Source organism: Lissotriton vulgaris, chromosome 6 (genome assembly GCF_964263255.1).
Source record: "Lissotriton vulgaris chromosome 6, aLisVul1.2, whole genome shotgun sequence".
NCBI classification, from domain to species: domain Eukaryota; kingdom Metazoa; phylum Chordata; class Amphibia; order Caudata; family Salamandridae; genus Lissotriton; species Lissotriton vulgaris.
In genome coordinates, this window is record NC_141694.1 from 6,351,440 (window position 1) to 6,365,967 (window position 14,528).

The window sequence follows — 14,528 nt, forward strand, 5'->3', positions numbered from 1 at the left end:
TTTCTTTTGAGGTTTCTTCCCCACTATCATGATAAATGATTTTGTCATATTGACAGAGAGGTCCAATTCCCTCATGAAATCCGAGAAACCCTTGATTAACAGTTGCAAACCAACAGCCGTTCGGGCTAGGAGAACCGCGTCATCGGCGTACAAAAGTACTGGCAGATGACGCGTGCCCACCTTAGGGCAGTCGGTTCCCAATGCTATGAGGTCATTCTCCAGGCCATTTATATAGAGGGAGAACAGGAATGGCGCCAGGATACACCCCTGCCTCACCCCGCCCGAGCACAGGAAGGGATCTGTACTCACCCCCCCCCCCGCACTGTAGCGGACCTTGGCCGTAGTGTTCCAGTGTAGCTCCCTTAAGATGTTAATGAGATCCGGGTCAATGCCTAGGTTTGACATGAGTGTCCAGAGTTTAGCTCGGTTAACATTATCAAAAGCGGCGGCTAATTCCATAAAACCCAAGTAAATGGTGCTATCCGATGCCTTGGTGTACTTAGCAGAGAGCAAGTATAGGTTAAGGCATTGGTCGGTGGTTGACCTGCCTGTTCTGAACCCATACTGGGTGTCCACCAGGATGTTATTGGCGTCAGTCCAATCTAGTAGACGGTTAAGAAGTGCCCTCCCTAGTACCTTGGCGGAAACGTCAATGAGCGAGATTGGACGGTAACACTGCGGGCTGTCCCTACAGCCTTTTTTGTAGATCGGGACAATCACCGCAGTGGACCATGATCTCGGCAGTCCCGTTTTGATTGCTGCATTCAATACTCTTGTTACCATTGGGGCCCATAGGTCAGTGTTACTCAGGAAAAGATCAGGGGGGTCCCGTCCGGACCCGGAGCTTTATTTTGCGTTAGACCTAAGATTGCTTTGAGTACTTCATCCAAAGATAGTTCTAGTTTGTCTGCCCTTGGTCCCCTCCATATTCCATCACCAGTGTCTATCTCCTGTTGATTGTACAGGGATTTAAAGTGCGCAATCCACTGTTCTGGTAAGATGTTAGAACTGATGACTGGGGAGTTTGAATCACGAAAGCATGGTCTATTTATGATTTTCCAGAACTGGGCATAGTCTTTGTTCTCGCCAGCCTCCCTTAGGTCTGCCCACACTTCTTTTTGAAGAGTCCCTTTCCTGATCTTTACCTGGGTTTTATAGTTTTTTCTACAACGAGTAATTTCAACCTTGTCTCTTGGGGTTTTTTTCAGGCTCAGTTTTAAGTCTCTTAGCGCTTTGGAGCAGATAGAGTCAAACCATCTTGGCGTGGATAGCTGCATTGCTGGCTTCCTGGTTGTCAGGAGTCTCTCAATTATTTTAGTCAAGTTCTCAAATGCCTCTACTACTCCTTTGTCCTCTGTTGTATGTTCTAAACAGGTCTCTATGTGGGCTTTCCCTTCATCCACTAGTTTAACGTAAAATTCCTGGGGATTGATTACTGTCCACCTTAAGCGTCTCCCTTGTGCAATAGGTTGGATTTCTGATTGGTGAATCAACCCTGGATCTTTTTTAGTTAAATTGTTCCCTTTTATTTCTATTATAACGGGGTTGTGATCACTGAAGGGACTCCACTCTGTCCTGGTGTTTAAAATCTGATCTCTTGCACTAGCTGAGATCATTATGTAATCTATTATGGACCCCCCGCCTTTACCCTTAAATGTCGGTGTTGGGGATTCACCTACCTTGTGCGCCGCTAAATCCATGACATGAATGAGGGCAACATTTTCTATTAACTTCATCAAGGTTGTTCCCTCTTTACAATGAGTAAAGTGGGGGCCCTTTTCTAATGGACAAGCTGACCAGTCAGGGGTCGGGGGGAGTAATTTGGGGCATAAATGGCAATTAAAATCCCCCATTAACAGAACAGTTGGTTCTGGCCCCGTTGTCCTTTGCTCTAGTTCCTCATTTAGTCTACTTTCCAGCTCCGCTAGTATTGGGAAGTTCCCTTCCACTGGTCCGGAGTTATAGAAGTTTACAAACAGTAGACTCTCCCCCTTGTGAAGAAGTCTGACTGTTTGTATATTGTCTGAAAGACAATCTGGGTATGACCAGTTACCTTTCAGATCTAAGTCTACATAGACTACTAGGCCTCCTTTTGCTCTACCCGAGTTTGTTCCTTGGGCGGGTTTAAAAAAACACTTATAGCCCTCCAATTGGCATGGGCCTGAGTCCTTTGCCCAAGTTTCTTGGAGTGCTATGACATGGAAACACTTTATGAATTCTAACCATTCCTTACTTTTGAGTTTGGCTTCCAGCCCTGCGATATTCCAAGAAAGGATGGTCAGACCCTCCATCTTGTCCTTGCCTTTTGTTATGGGTGTCAGAATTAATCTGTCCTCCCCAGCTGTTGGAGAATCTATTTTAGATAATTTGGTTCCCCCCTGCCTCCGCAGTAAGTCTGGACTCCCAGTTTGGGTGCTCTCCTCAGTCCCACGTACACCCCGTGTTTCTGGGCCAGAGCTGCCACTGGTAGCCAGGCTTACGTTGCTATTATTTTCTGGGGGTGTGAGTCAATCAATATCTTCTAGTGATTGGAATGGGGCAAATCTATTTGACCATTGTGCGTAATCTCGGGGGGGGTAGGGCTGTTCAGGGCGGCTTGCTAGTCTCGGTCTGTATGGCGTTGTGCTCTAACCCGCGTTTTACCTCAGTTGGGTCCAATACGGGCTTTTTCAGAATCTGCCTGATACAAGCTTCTTTCCCAAACACCGGGAAAAATCCCTGTTTTAACTACATTGTTTAAGAGAGGAGTTAAATGGAAACTAATCTTTTCCGATGCCAGATGTAAAAGGGCAGGGATCATTGAGAGATCCAGATTTTGTTGTTAGGAGAATGTGGTTCACTTTTTCTTGGGTGAGAGTCCTAAAGCTGGTTAGCTGGTTCTGAAAACATTCTCCTCTAGAGGTGACCTGTTAGATTTAACAGTGTCGGGCTGTCTTCAATAGGTCATCATATATAAGTTGAACCTTCGTTTGGAAAAAGTCTGCCATGTTGTTACAGAAGGCTTGGTCGAGTCTGAACTGATTGGCTGCTGACGTTTGGATAGTGCTTGGACTAATTTAAAAAGCTCCTTAAAGGAGTTTTTTGCGGCTCCAATTTTTGTTATAAAATAATATGTTTTGGCTTTTATAATAGCTTCCGTGTAATATTCTAAGGCCAGGTTATGCTCCTTACTATAAGCAATTCTCCATAATCGTTCAGCTCTCCTACATTTGGACTTGATGCTTTTAAGGTCAGGTCCATACCAGGGCGATGTTGCCTGGTATCTTTTAGTTGTAATAGTTTTTTCTGGAGCCACCTGGTTGACCGCTACTCTCATCCAGTTCTCAAACTGGAGAGCTGCCTCGTTAGTATCCAAGGCCTGTAAGGGGGGGGCACTTATCCAGTTACTGTTTTAAGTTGTTTCTCTGTACTTTGCCAAGATCGGATTTTTAGAGGGCGGGCTACTTGAAATGCCGCTGTTTGGCTGCATTAGTAGCAAGCTCTGGGTCCAGGTGGACAATACAAAAGTAGACCATGAATGGTAGAAGTGTTATTTATTTCAACAGTAAATAGCATGGCCTCAGCCGGAAGCTGTGTAATAGTTTGTACTCGAACATTTAGATTGGATCGGTATACTATAGTAATAACCCTCCTTTTTTTTCCTACCCTATCTAGACCTGTTACGAAGTAACCTGCTGGAAGTGCTAAGTTACAGTCAGGGTGAGATGCCCGATTGGTCCAGATCTCGGTCAGAAAAACTATGTAGGGCCTAGCAAGCTGCAAAATACACTCAAGTTGATGTTTGTGCTTGATCAGACATTGTGTGTTGAGCAGTATACAATGAAGAAATTCTCCCTGAACTTGGTGCCTTTGCTATCTTTTCGCAAGCTGGCTATTAAGGTGTTTATACCGAATATATGACGTTCCAACGAATTCCGTTGCAACGCATGCCTTTACCACGCATGCGTTACAACGGAATTCGTTTACCACGCATAACATTTACCACAATTACTAGCGTGGTGACGTCATACGTCGTTAAGAGAAAGCAGAAGTTTATTTTCCGTTTTCTCTTAAACGACGCTGATACCCGACATGACTTCAGGTGAGTTTCTTTTTTGGGGGGGAGCCCCCCCAAGCCCCCCTTTTTTTACTTTTTACCTTTACCACATATACCTTTACTACAAACCTCGTAGTAAAGGTATGCGTGGTAAAGGCTTTCGTGTTAACCACACATGCGTTGTACTGCATGCGTGGTTAACGATTTCGTTGCAAAGGCTTCGTTGTAATGGCCGTTTCCCGTTTATACCTATTGAAGAAACTGGTTGTGCTCCAGGCTCTCCTTTCATCTGTCCGTGGCCCCCAGTTTTGAAGTAGCTGGACCAGGTTCGATGCTACACCTGAAATTACAGCTGCTACAACCTAACTCCCCACATTTCCCCACCTGACAACAAACATCAGGAGAATGGCACTCACCCCTCCTAAGCTTCAACAGCTGCTCCTTCTAGAAACTTCTTGGGGGGGAACAAGTATGGGTTCTGGTGCTGGACGCGCTCCGGGTGCTGACGGGCTTGCCTTTGGCGCGTCTTCAGCACGCTGCCGGTGCGCCCGCTGCGCGATTGCGCCAGATTTAGTTTTTTAGTGCTCTGAGCTAGACCGCTGACCCTGAACACGGCGGGCTGGCTCTTACTGACTGGCACCGCGGGTCTTGCATGTTTGGTTGAGAAACATTAACAAGCCATTAACAAGTTAAAAATGAAGTCAAAACCGGGAACACAGTGCAAAATGCAATAGTCTTAAAAGAAACAGATGCCTCTGACCAAACGTTGCACTCCTCTTGTCACACTATCCATTTGTAGTGCACCAGCATTGGTAGTTGTGGGAGAACAGTACTCGCAGGTTACTGACCGCAACCACAGACTCTCCCAGGACTCCAAGAAAAGGACGACCACTGATATATCCTACCGCCCGGCAACCGCCGACTCTCCCAGGAGCCAAGAAAGGGGCTCACAACTGATACATCCTATCGCCCAGAAACCACTGATTCTCCCTGGAGCCAAGAAAAGAACTTACAACGGATGCATCCTACCGCCCAGCAACTAAGCTCTCCTAGGAGTCATGAAAAGGACACGCAACAGATGCATCCTACCGCCCAGCAACCACTGACTCTCTCAGAAGCCAAGAAAATAAATCACAACAGATACATCCTACTTTCCTTGCAACTATGGACTTTCCCAGGAGCCCCAAAAAAGGACTCACAACTGATATAACCAACTGCCCAGAAACCACTGACTCTCCCAGAAGCCGAGAAAAGGGCTCACAACTGATACATCCTTTTACATCCACCAGGTTTTAATCTCCAATTTCAATAACTTGTCCAATTTATTTAATTTTCCTTCTGGTGCACATTTTGAATAAACTTATCGTCAGCTAAAAGTGATTAAGTATCACCATGTGGGTTTGATCACTTGAGTACCGTCATCATCTGACCGACTTAAAAGAACAATTCTCCCATTGCCTTCCACACTGGCAGGATGTTAATATGTGTTCACGCTCCTTAAAGAAATCTGTATAAAATGTGTGCAAAATTTACAAGTTCATTTATCATCAAATACTTTGCTTCCTTTCTGGCTCAGATGGGCAGTGCTTTCCCCTCAACTGTGCTAAGAAGCTCTTCTCAGACATTGTAGCAATCATCCGCTTCGGAATGGCATGCGTTGCACACACATCTTACATCCTACCCTCCCCAGATATCTGAAGGATTAAAGAGACGCCCCAGGAGGCGGCAGCAACGGAGGATAGATGCTTCTTCCATGCGAAGCGCTCCGCTACTTGTGTGGTGGGGTCTGCACTATACAAATACAACAGAATCTACACAAGTACCTTGATGTAGGTGCTCCTCTTCCTGTTTCAGAGGCTTGGAGTTTCCTGCCGGTTCCGCTGTGAAGTCTTCCCCAGGCAGGTAGCCCTCGATCAGCCGCACGGCCTGCTCCAGGGACTGCACCTGGTGATGGCGCAGCCACTTCATCGCCCCTTCAGGGAGGATGTCGATGAACTGCTCCACGATGACGATCTCCAGGATCTCTGCTGAGCTGCGGCTCTCCGGCTTCAGCCACCGCTTGCCCCAGTCCCGCAGCTGGTTGGCCACAGTTCGTGGTTTGACACCAGAGGTGAACGTGAGGCTGCGGAACCTCTTCCGGCAGCTCTCCTCCGTCACACCCATTCGACTGAGGATGGCATCCTTGAGAGCGTCATAATCATCAGTGATACCAGGCGGCAAACTCTGGCATATGCCTCGCGCCTCTCCGGAAAGGAATGGGAGCAGCTGAGCAGCCCACGTGTCTTTGGGCAGCCGAGAACTCTCTGCGGCACATTCGTACTCCAGCAGGAATGCTTCCAAGTCATCGCCAGACTCCATCTTCAAGATACGGAGGCCTGGACTCTGCTCCGCAGACTGCACTAAGGGTTTTCCATTGGGTTGACCTTCTGCCCCCTGCTGGTCCATGGTCACTGTTACTGCGTCTCAAGCGTCTGCACAGGGTTTAAAACGCTGATACTGTAGGAACAATGGTGGCTGGGCAGGTTTGTCAAGGCTATGAAGGAAAGTCCCATCTAAGTCAGAAGAGAGTCTGCACAGCAGAGATGTCTTCCACTGGCTCACAAGACAGCAGACAAGCTCGAAATCACGGTCTTCAGAAATATCATCTCCTCTTCACAAGGCGAGGCAGCAAGCAGCACCTGCAACAATAATTGCACTGTGTTAGACGTACATAATTTATGGTGGGGACTCTGCTTTTCTGATCTATCCCCCAACTCGCTCATGCCAGAGAGACATCACATTCTTTACTGAAGGAGTCCGATAGCCAGCTGTGAATGTATATATACTATTGAGGGCCCAGCTGCTCTCCCAACAAGAACGCTTTACGAAACCCACGATGAAACAAACAAAAAAAAGTATTGTCAAAGATAAAAGACTGGCAAACAATGACAGATTTATTAGCTTTGCCAATGCTTGTTTCACAATGTTTTCCCTGCCTCTTTTTACACCAGTCGCCAAAATTCCTCCCCTGACAAGCTGTTCATGTATTTATTCAAGCAGTTATAAATAGCACAAACTAGACCAGTGGGTATCTAAGTATTTTTTTCTAGGTATAAATACCACACAATAAATACATGAAGCACAACTATTGATGGCAGGACCAGAGTCCTCCCTGCCCTAAGCAGCGCAACAAGCATGTAATACATTGGCAAATGGACAATAGTGAGCAAAGGGGTTTATTAGTATCATGTTTCTAGATTGAAAGGATTTTTAGGGGCTGCTACAAATCTCCCAGTAGAAGGATAATTAATCGGTTCCACATGTCTACGTAGTAGGCATAAAATCAGTTTAAATTCATTAAGATCCCATTTGCAGCACCTGGTATTCCCACCACTAACCCCAGATCTTCTGTTTGATGGCATCCCAGTGCTTCGTAAATTGACTATTCTTGGCGGGAACACTAGTCCACACCCCTCCCCCACTCAACTAGCAAGGGTGGGGGGGGGGGGGGGGGGGGGGGGGGGTTTCTGGAGACTTCCACCTGCGAGCAAGGTCCCGTTTAGTTGCCAATGTGGTCACCCGACAAAGGTCCTTTCGATCCCTTGCCCCCAACCTCCTCCTATAGGCCCAGCGTTGCGATCCTTGGGGCAAGGTTAACCTGATGGCCTAAAATCATAGAAAGCTCCCTTCCTATCCCCTACCGGGCAAGTCCGGACCACCTGGAAGAAATCAGCCTTAGTCAGGGAGCATCGCGCACAGCAAGCTTGATGGGCTCTGCCAGGACGATGTAGTCGCCGGAGGTCAATTAGGCACCATGCAAGTAATTAAGTTGGATCAATTGGAGCCGTGCAGGAATAGGCTATTCTTTAAGGGGCCAAATAGGCCTCACACCAATCATCCTCGTCACGATACCCCACCCACAGCTCCTACCGCCCGTGCAGGTGTGTGCCAGGCCCAAACGGTATCCTGGAGGGTGACAGATGATGTGTAACTTGGAGGGTTTTGAGTGTCTAGAGTTACTCTCAGGCATGCAAGTGCGGAGTATCTCTCTGCACTGAAGCTTTTGATTGAAATCAGGTTTTTGTGGAGGCCTGCAATCCCTCCACTGGGAAGGCCCTCACGATGCATGCGAGGTTGATTTTAGTCGTTGCTGGGGAAGGAGGCGAGATCCGATCAGTAATGAGAATATTGGGGTTTACTCTTTTTTACCAGGTTGAGTTGACAATTGGGATGGCAACAGTACCCTAGTCAGGGACGCTGGGCACGGTTATTATTACTCATAATAGCGCATGTTATTCGGCTCCACTTCACTCTTGCTTCTTAAAGCATGCTGCAGCTGTAAAAATTGTTACGGCGATTTTTACGTTTATTTGTTAAACGCGCATATTTATCGCTCTTCACTTTCTTTTACGATATTTCATAGTATTCTTCAAACACAAATAACGTTTTATCACTCACGACTATGCTAAAATCACCTTGCAGCGATAACATCGGTTACACTGATTTTTTACAACTTTGGCAAACATGTCGCCATTTGTCCCCCCCCCCCCCATCAGACTTGAAAGAAAGCTGCTTGCACACCACCATTTGTCTGAGTCTCAACATCAGACTTCAAAGGAAGCCGCCCCCCCCCCCCATCAGTCTTCAAAGGAATGCGCTCCCGAACTTGCTGGCCTCACTCTCGTGAGCCTTTATTTGTTTTCATGGTCTGTTCTTCATCCAGCTCACTCTCTCCTTACCTCTGTTTCTTCCCCTCTCTCTTGCTTTCAACCTTGTTTCCATAGGTTACTTTCCTTTCCCCATTCACTCTAATTTATCTCCTCCCAGTACCCGCTTTCCTTTCTCTCACAGCTCTCTGCTTTTTCTTTCCCACATTCTTAATTCACTTTCATTTTTCCGTGCTCTCTGTTTTCCGTTCTGCTAAGCTCTGTACTTTTCTTTCATTTTTCTGCACTCTGTGCTTTCTTTTCTCCTATGTTCTCCTCCCACACGCCGTCTTCGTTACTACCATTCTTTGCCTTCCCTTTTGTCACATAAGCTACCTTCTTTTTTCACATACACTCTTTGTTTTGTGATAACGTTTGCTTAATTTCTTCTAGTCTACCCTACATTCCTTTCTGTGCACTGTACCCCAAGTATCTCATACACTCTTCGTTTTCTACTACCATGAACTCTGCCTTCCTTTCCCCCATGCACTCTCCCATCCTTTCTCCCTTGCTGTCCGTCTTCATTTTTCCCGTGCACTCTGCCTTTGTTTTTTCCCTCTCACTCTGCTTCCCTTTCCCCCATGCCCTTCACCTTCCTTTTTCCATGTCTGCCTTGCTATCACCCACGATCTCAGCCTTCCTTTCTCCCATGCTTTCTAGCTTCTTTTTCCCTTTCTCCCATAGTCAGCCTTCCCTTTTTACCATTCTGTCTGCCTTACTCTCTACCATGAACTCTGCCTTCCCTTCTTCCTTGCTCTCTCCTTTCCTTTTTCCCATGTCGGCTTATCTTTCTCTCATGCTATCGGTCTTACTTTTACCCTTGCTCGCTGCCTCCCTTTCTCCCATAACCCCTCCTTTCTATTTCCTGTTCCCCGATACACACTGCCTTTTGTTCTTTCTGTCTTAAGGTCTACTGTTGCTTCTTTCATGGTCTCTCATCCTTTCTTCCATGCAGTAGGGTGTAACTTTTCCCTTAGTCTCTGCATTCTGTTCTCTCATGAACAGTTTTTAGGTCGTGCCTTCTGTCATAACTTCTCCCAGAATCTGCTCTCCTTTCTCCATTAGTCTATTTGTCTTCCATACAAATATTTTATTTTACATACACTGTATCCCCCTTTAACACATGCACTCTATCATACATTATCCCATACAACCTACCTTCCTTACTCCCATACAGTCTGTAGTCTTCTCCCATTCAACCAGACTTTCTTTCTCCTATATGCACAGCCTTCCAGTTTTTTAGTCTCCCTGAATTTGCCTCATACATGATGCCTCATTTCTTCGGCTGTCCTATCTCCCATACACTATACCTCCCTATTTCACATACAGTATGTGTTCCTTTCTCCCATGCAATATTCTTAACTTTCTCTTACCACATCACTCGGGGGCACCACCACATCACTCGGGGGCACCACCACATCACTCGGGGGCACCACCACATCACTCACCACCACATCACTCTGGGACACCACCACATCACTCTGGGACACCACCACATCACTCTGGGACACCACCACATCACTCTGGGACACCACCACATCACTCTGGGACACCACCACATCACTCTGGGACACCACCATATCACTCTGGGACACCATCACTTCACTCTGGGACAACACCACATCACTCAGCCCAACCACATCATCACTCAGCACCACAACAGCACTGTCCTTGCTTTCTACCAACAAGCATTGCCATAGCCAATAGGACTCGCATTAGGAAAGTGTAAGCTATTGGCTTTGTGAATAACAATGCTATTAATTTATATATTTTCAAAGCCAACACATATTTAAAAAATGTGTCATTTACAATACCAATAGCTCACACTTTCCTAATGCGAAACCTATGCATGTGGAGAAGATCACAAAACAATTTGAGACGAACAGGCAACTAGAACAACTGCAAGCAGATAGACAGACACTAGGTATGGACTGCAGACAACTACTAGCAGGGGAACGCAGACAAGTCGCCCTCTGGGATAGTCTAGATAACTTCACAAGACCAGAGTACAAACAAAAACTTAACACAGAAGGAGACCGACTGGCAGAATGCTGGCATAGCTACTTAAGTGGGAACCTCAACCCCCCTGTGCTACTGGCATTGAACAAACCAGATGGTACGATCATCTCCACACAGTTGGGGAATAACGAGCTTCTCCAGAACCACTTGCAGATCCTCTTCTGGGAGAAGGCACCCGCTTTGGCATGCTGCGTGGCAGAGTTCTTAGAGATAGTAAGGCTCCCTAGAGTGACAGGAGAACAACGCAAATGCATGAGGGCAGGCCGGGGGTTGTTGGAAACATAGTTGAGGCAATTATAGCACTCACAGGACCCCGGAGCCAGACAGACTGCCGGGTGATTTTTCATCATTGCTACTCAGAGCAATTACCCCATAGCTCTTGGAGACATTGCAGGAGGCCAGCAGGGTAGGTACCCTGCCACCCACTAAGAGAGAAGCCACAATAATAATGATTCCTAAGCCGGGTAAAGACCCCAGATAGCAGGGGTCAAATTGACCACTCTCTATGATCAATGTTGACACATAAGATATTCTCCAAGGTCCTGGCAATGCGGCAGTCTGAGAAGACCAGTTTGGCTTTATGCCAGGCAGAGGTGCACACATGAACCTTTGTAGGCTGTCCCATGTCGTTCATGTGACCAAGTGAACAGAGGTGGAGGGTGCCTTATTGGAACTAGACATTGAAAAAGCGTCAACAGATTAAATTGAACTACCTCTGGCTGGTATAACAGCAGACGGGATACGGCCCGAGTTTCATAAAATGGATAAAACTGCTATAAGCCCACGCTATAGCACAGATCCGCACTGGAGGCATCGTCTCTGGAAAGATCACGAATATGAGGAAGGTAAGACAGGTCTGATCCCTCTCTACCTCACTTTTTACCCTGGAACTGTGGGGAGTGCATACAACTTCAGGAACTCGCGACTTTTTTGGGGCGCTAGAGTGCGCCAAGCAAGATGGGCGCATTTGCGTGAGGCTCTTGCTGCTTGGGACACTAGCCTACTGATATCCTGCTCATCGCCAGTCCCTCATTGAAAGAAGCGCCACAATCTGATCGGTGGGATCTGCCTGCTGCCAGATGCTGTATTAAGAACCCTTGAATTGCCGGGATATGCCTGTAAATTGATTTGTTTATCCCCGATTCAAACTACCTAAGATGGAGGCTGCCATAGCCGAACATCCTCGCCACTAACTGCACGGACTCGGAGGTCCCCACTGAGCCTAAGCAGACACCGCACGAGCTCGGATGCCTGCACAGACCTCCACAATCTGAGCGTTAGCCTGAGGCTCCGCCGCCTCGGTTGCTGCTGAGACAACCAAAGAGCTGAAGCCCGTTTCTGCGGGGCCTCACTTGCGGCGGCCCCACCAACACGCCTGCATAGCCACTGAGGCGCCTGCGGTCTGCTGCTTCTATCCCATGCCCACCGGCCTCCTGCATTGCCTGATTAGTGAGTACGCCTCCCCCAGGGGCTCTGCCCCGTTCTGCATGCCACTCATTCTCCAGCCGCACACACCAGTCTCCCTGCTCGCCCGTGGGCCTGACCCGATACCTGCTGGGCCATCCTGGACCAGTCATCTCCGTTGTGCCCAACTGGCCCTGGCCACAGTCCCACTGGGTGGGAGGATAGGGAAAAGAGGGGAACCCAGTTCTATGTAGACTTTACTTAGGAGACAAGGACATTCCGCTACCTCAGAATGCCAATAACCCACGCCCCTGCAGATCAATACGAATATAATATGAGCAGAGCATTACAGGGCCTCCAGGACCCAATTAAGTTTTGGAACATTTTCCCACTTCTGGTTATGGGGCAGATAGCGGTTAGCAAGATGGTATTCCTGGCACGCTGTCTTTATGTGCTCTAGAACGCCTTCTGTATGATCCCAAGGAGGCATTTTAAGAATTAGTCTCCTGATATTCTTGCTATGGTCAGGCAAGCACAGGTGGGTCAAATCGGACAGGAATGAAGCTAGATTGTGCGCCCTGACTCCCCGACCTCCAGATGTATTACATAGTTGGGCTATTATAATATGCAACACAATGGTGCGCAGAACAAAATATGGAAAAAGACTGCGGAGTGGCATACTGCGTCAAGTAGCGAGGGCTTGGGAAACAGCAGTAAAATACATCCTGAGCAGAGCCCCATAGGCAAAGATGCTAGCTTTATGGTGGCTGCGACCCTTCCGGCAGATACAGAGAGATATGGATATGCGACCGTGGATGGAGGGAGAATGCCACTTGCTGGTAGATTTATACCAGGACGGTGAATCCTCGACTTCCCCAGGACATGGAATAGGTTTAACTTAGGCCATGGACAATTTAGGCAGTTTGCCAAAATGTCAGAGCAGCGCAGGAGATATGGACGGATTTCCGGAAGGATCGGTTAGTCACAAACCCTCACATTGATACTAAGTCAAGGAACAAGTAGAGTCCGGATATCACATTTATTCAGCACTAAAGGGTGAAAGAAGTACCACACCAGTAGAGGTGCGCAGAAAACGGAGAGCGGAATTTCAGGAGCCGTGTCCGATGGGGAATGGGTGAGTGTGCGCAGGAGGTAGTTAGCAATGCCAGATTCAAACACACACAGTTTTACTACCTACACTAGGCATATCTTAACCCGCAGCGACTTCAAAGAATCTTTCCTGCTAGATCTGAAACGTTCCTGTACTGCAATGCCAGACCGGCGACATTCATACATAGAACGTGGGCATGCACTGGCTTGCGCGACTACTGGGTGAGAGTAGGAGATAGGCTCAGGGAAAAGGAGGAGGGCGGCGTCACCTCTGCTTGCCTCTAGAACATAGGTCTTCAAACTGTGGGGCGGGCCCCCTTGGGGGGCGCAGCATCCCCTCAGGGGGGCACGCACTCCACCCTACTACTTCACCTTTCATTGTTGATTTCAGGCGCGCAATGCCTATTAGGCTGAAAGTGCTCCAGCAGGCCCCCCGCTGTCGTGCATCTCAGCCGGGCTGATGCTCCAGCTGCTGTGTGTTTATGAGCATATTTCAGGAGACCCTTATGGGCTACTCAGGGTGTGAAGACAGGCGCTTCAACGCCTCAGTAGTAAGCGCTATATAAATGCAATTACAACATTACAGTACCATTTAAAGAATTCTAAGCTGTCAAAAAACGCTTAGTGCCACAAGTCGCCAACTGTGAAGGACAAACGAATCTTTGCTGCCCTCTTGCAGGAGTTCAAGGGGGCTTGGTAAACTGTGCTTAGGAAAATAATGGCAGATTCAGAACTAAATAAGTGGCTGGGTAAATAACAGTGCCCTGATCAATGGGAAGCGCCACGGCCGGCGCTGCTGTTCATGCAAATATTTATGAGTGAGGAGGAGATGTTAACCCCAAAATAGAAAAGTCTTTTTTATGTTACCAGGAAAACCTTTCACGATCACGTGTGTATGTCGGGGGGGGTGGGGGGTTGATTGTCACTGCAACAGTTTGTCATCGGTTTTATTAGTATTATTGTTAGTAACTGCAATATTATTACTATCACATTGTCATCGATAGCAGTAGTATTGTCATTATTTTGTCATCATCTTTAGCGGTTTGCAATGCACTTGTGACAACACAACATGTTTTTTTTTGTTTTATACAGCAAAAACTCGACCCAAAGGCATCGGAGCGCTTTGCATGAGCACCAGTTACCAGCAGAGAGGGGGGGCGGGGGTATGCGGGAATGCATTCAGGAGCGGAGGCGTTTAATGTGTGGCATGAGAAGTGGACACGGTATCATTTTATTATAACTTTTCAACATGATGCACAGCAGCCACACTGCTC

The 14,528-nt window shown here is 47.5% G+C and overlaps 1 protein-coding gene across 1 annotated transcript in view; it reads right to left on the reverse strand.

Annotated features, from left to right (window-relative positions):
* The window catches only part of LOC147706672 (uncharacterized), a 447,784-nt gene extending 441,174 nt beyond the window's left edge, over positions 1 to 6,610 (reverse strand). The window contains exon 1 of the mRNA XM_086925259.1: positions 5,860 to 6,610. Within this exon, the coding sequence (XP_086781385.1) occupies positions 5,860 to 6,481 (622 nt within the window). The 5' untranslated portion in view covers positions 6,482 to 6,610. The remainder of the gene's footprint in view (positions 1 to 5,859) is intronic.
* Between the last annotated feature and the right edge of the window lie 7,918 nt (positions 6,611 to 14,528).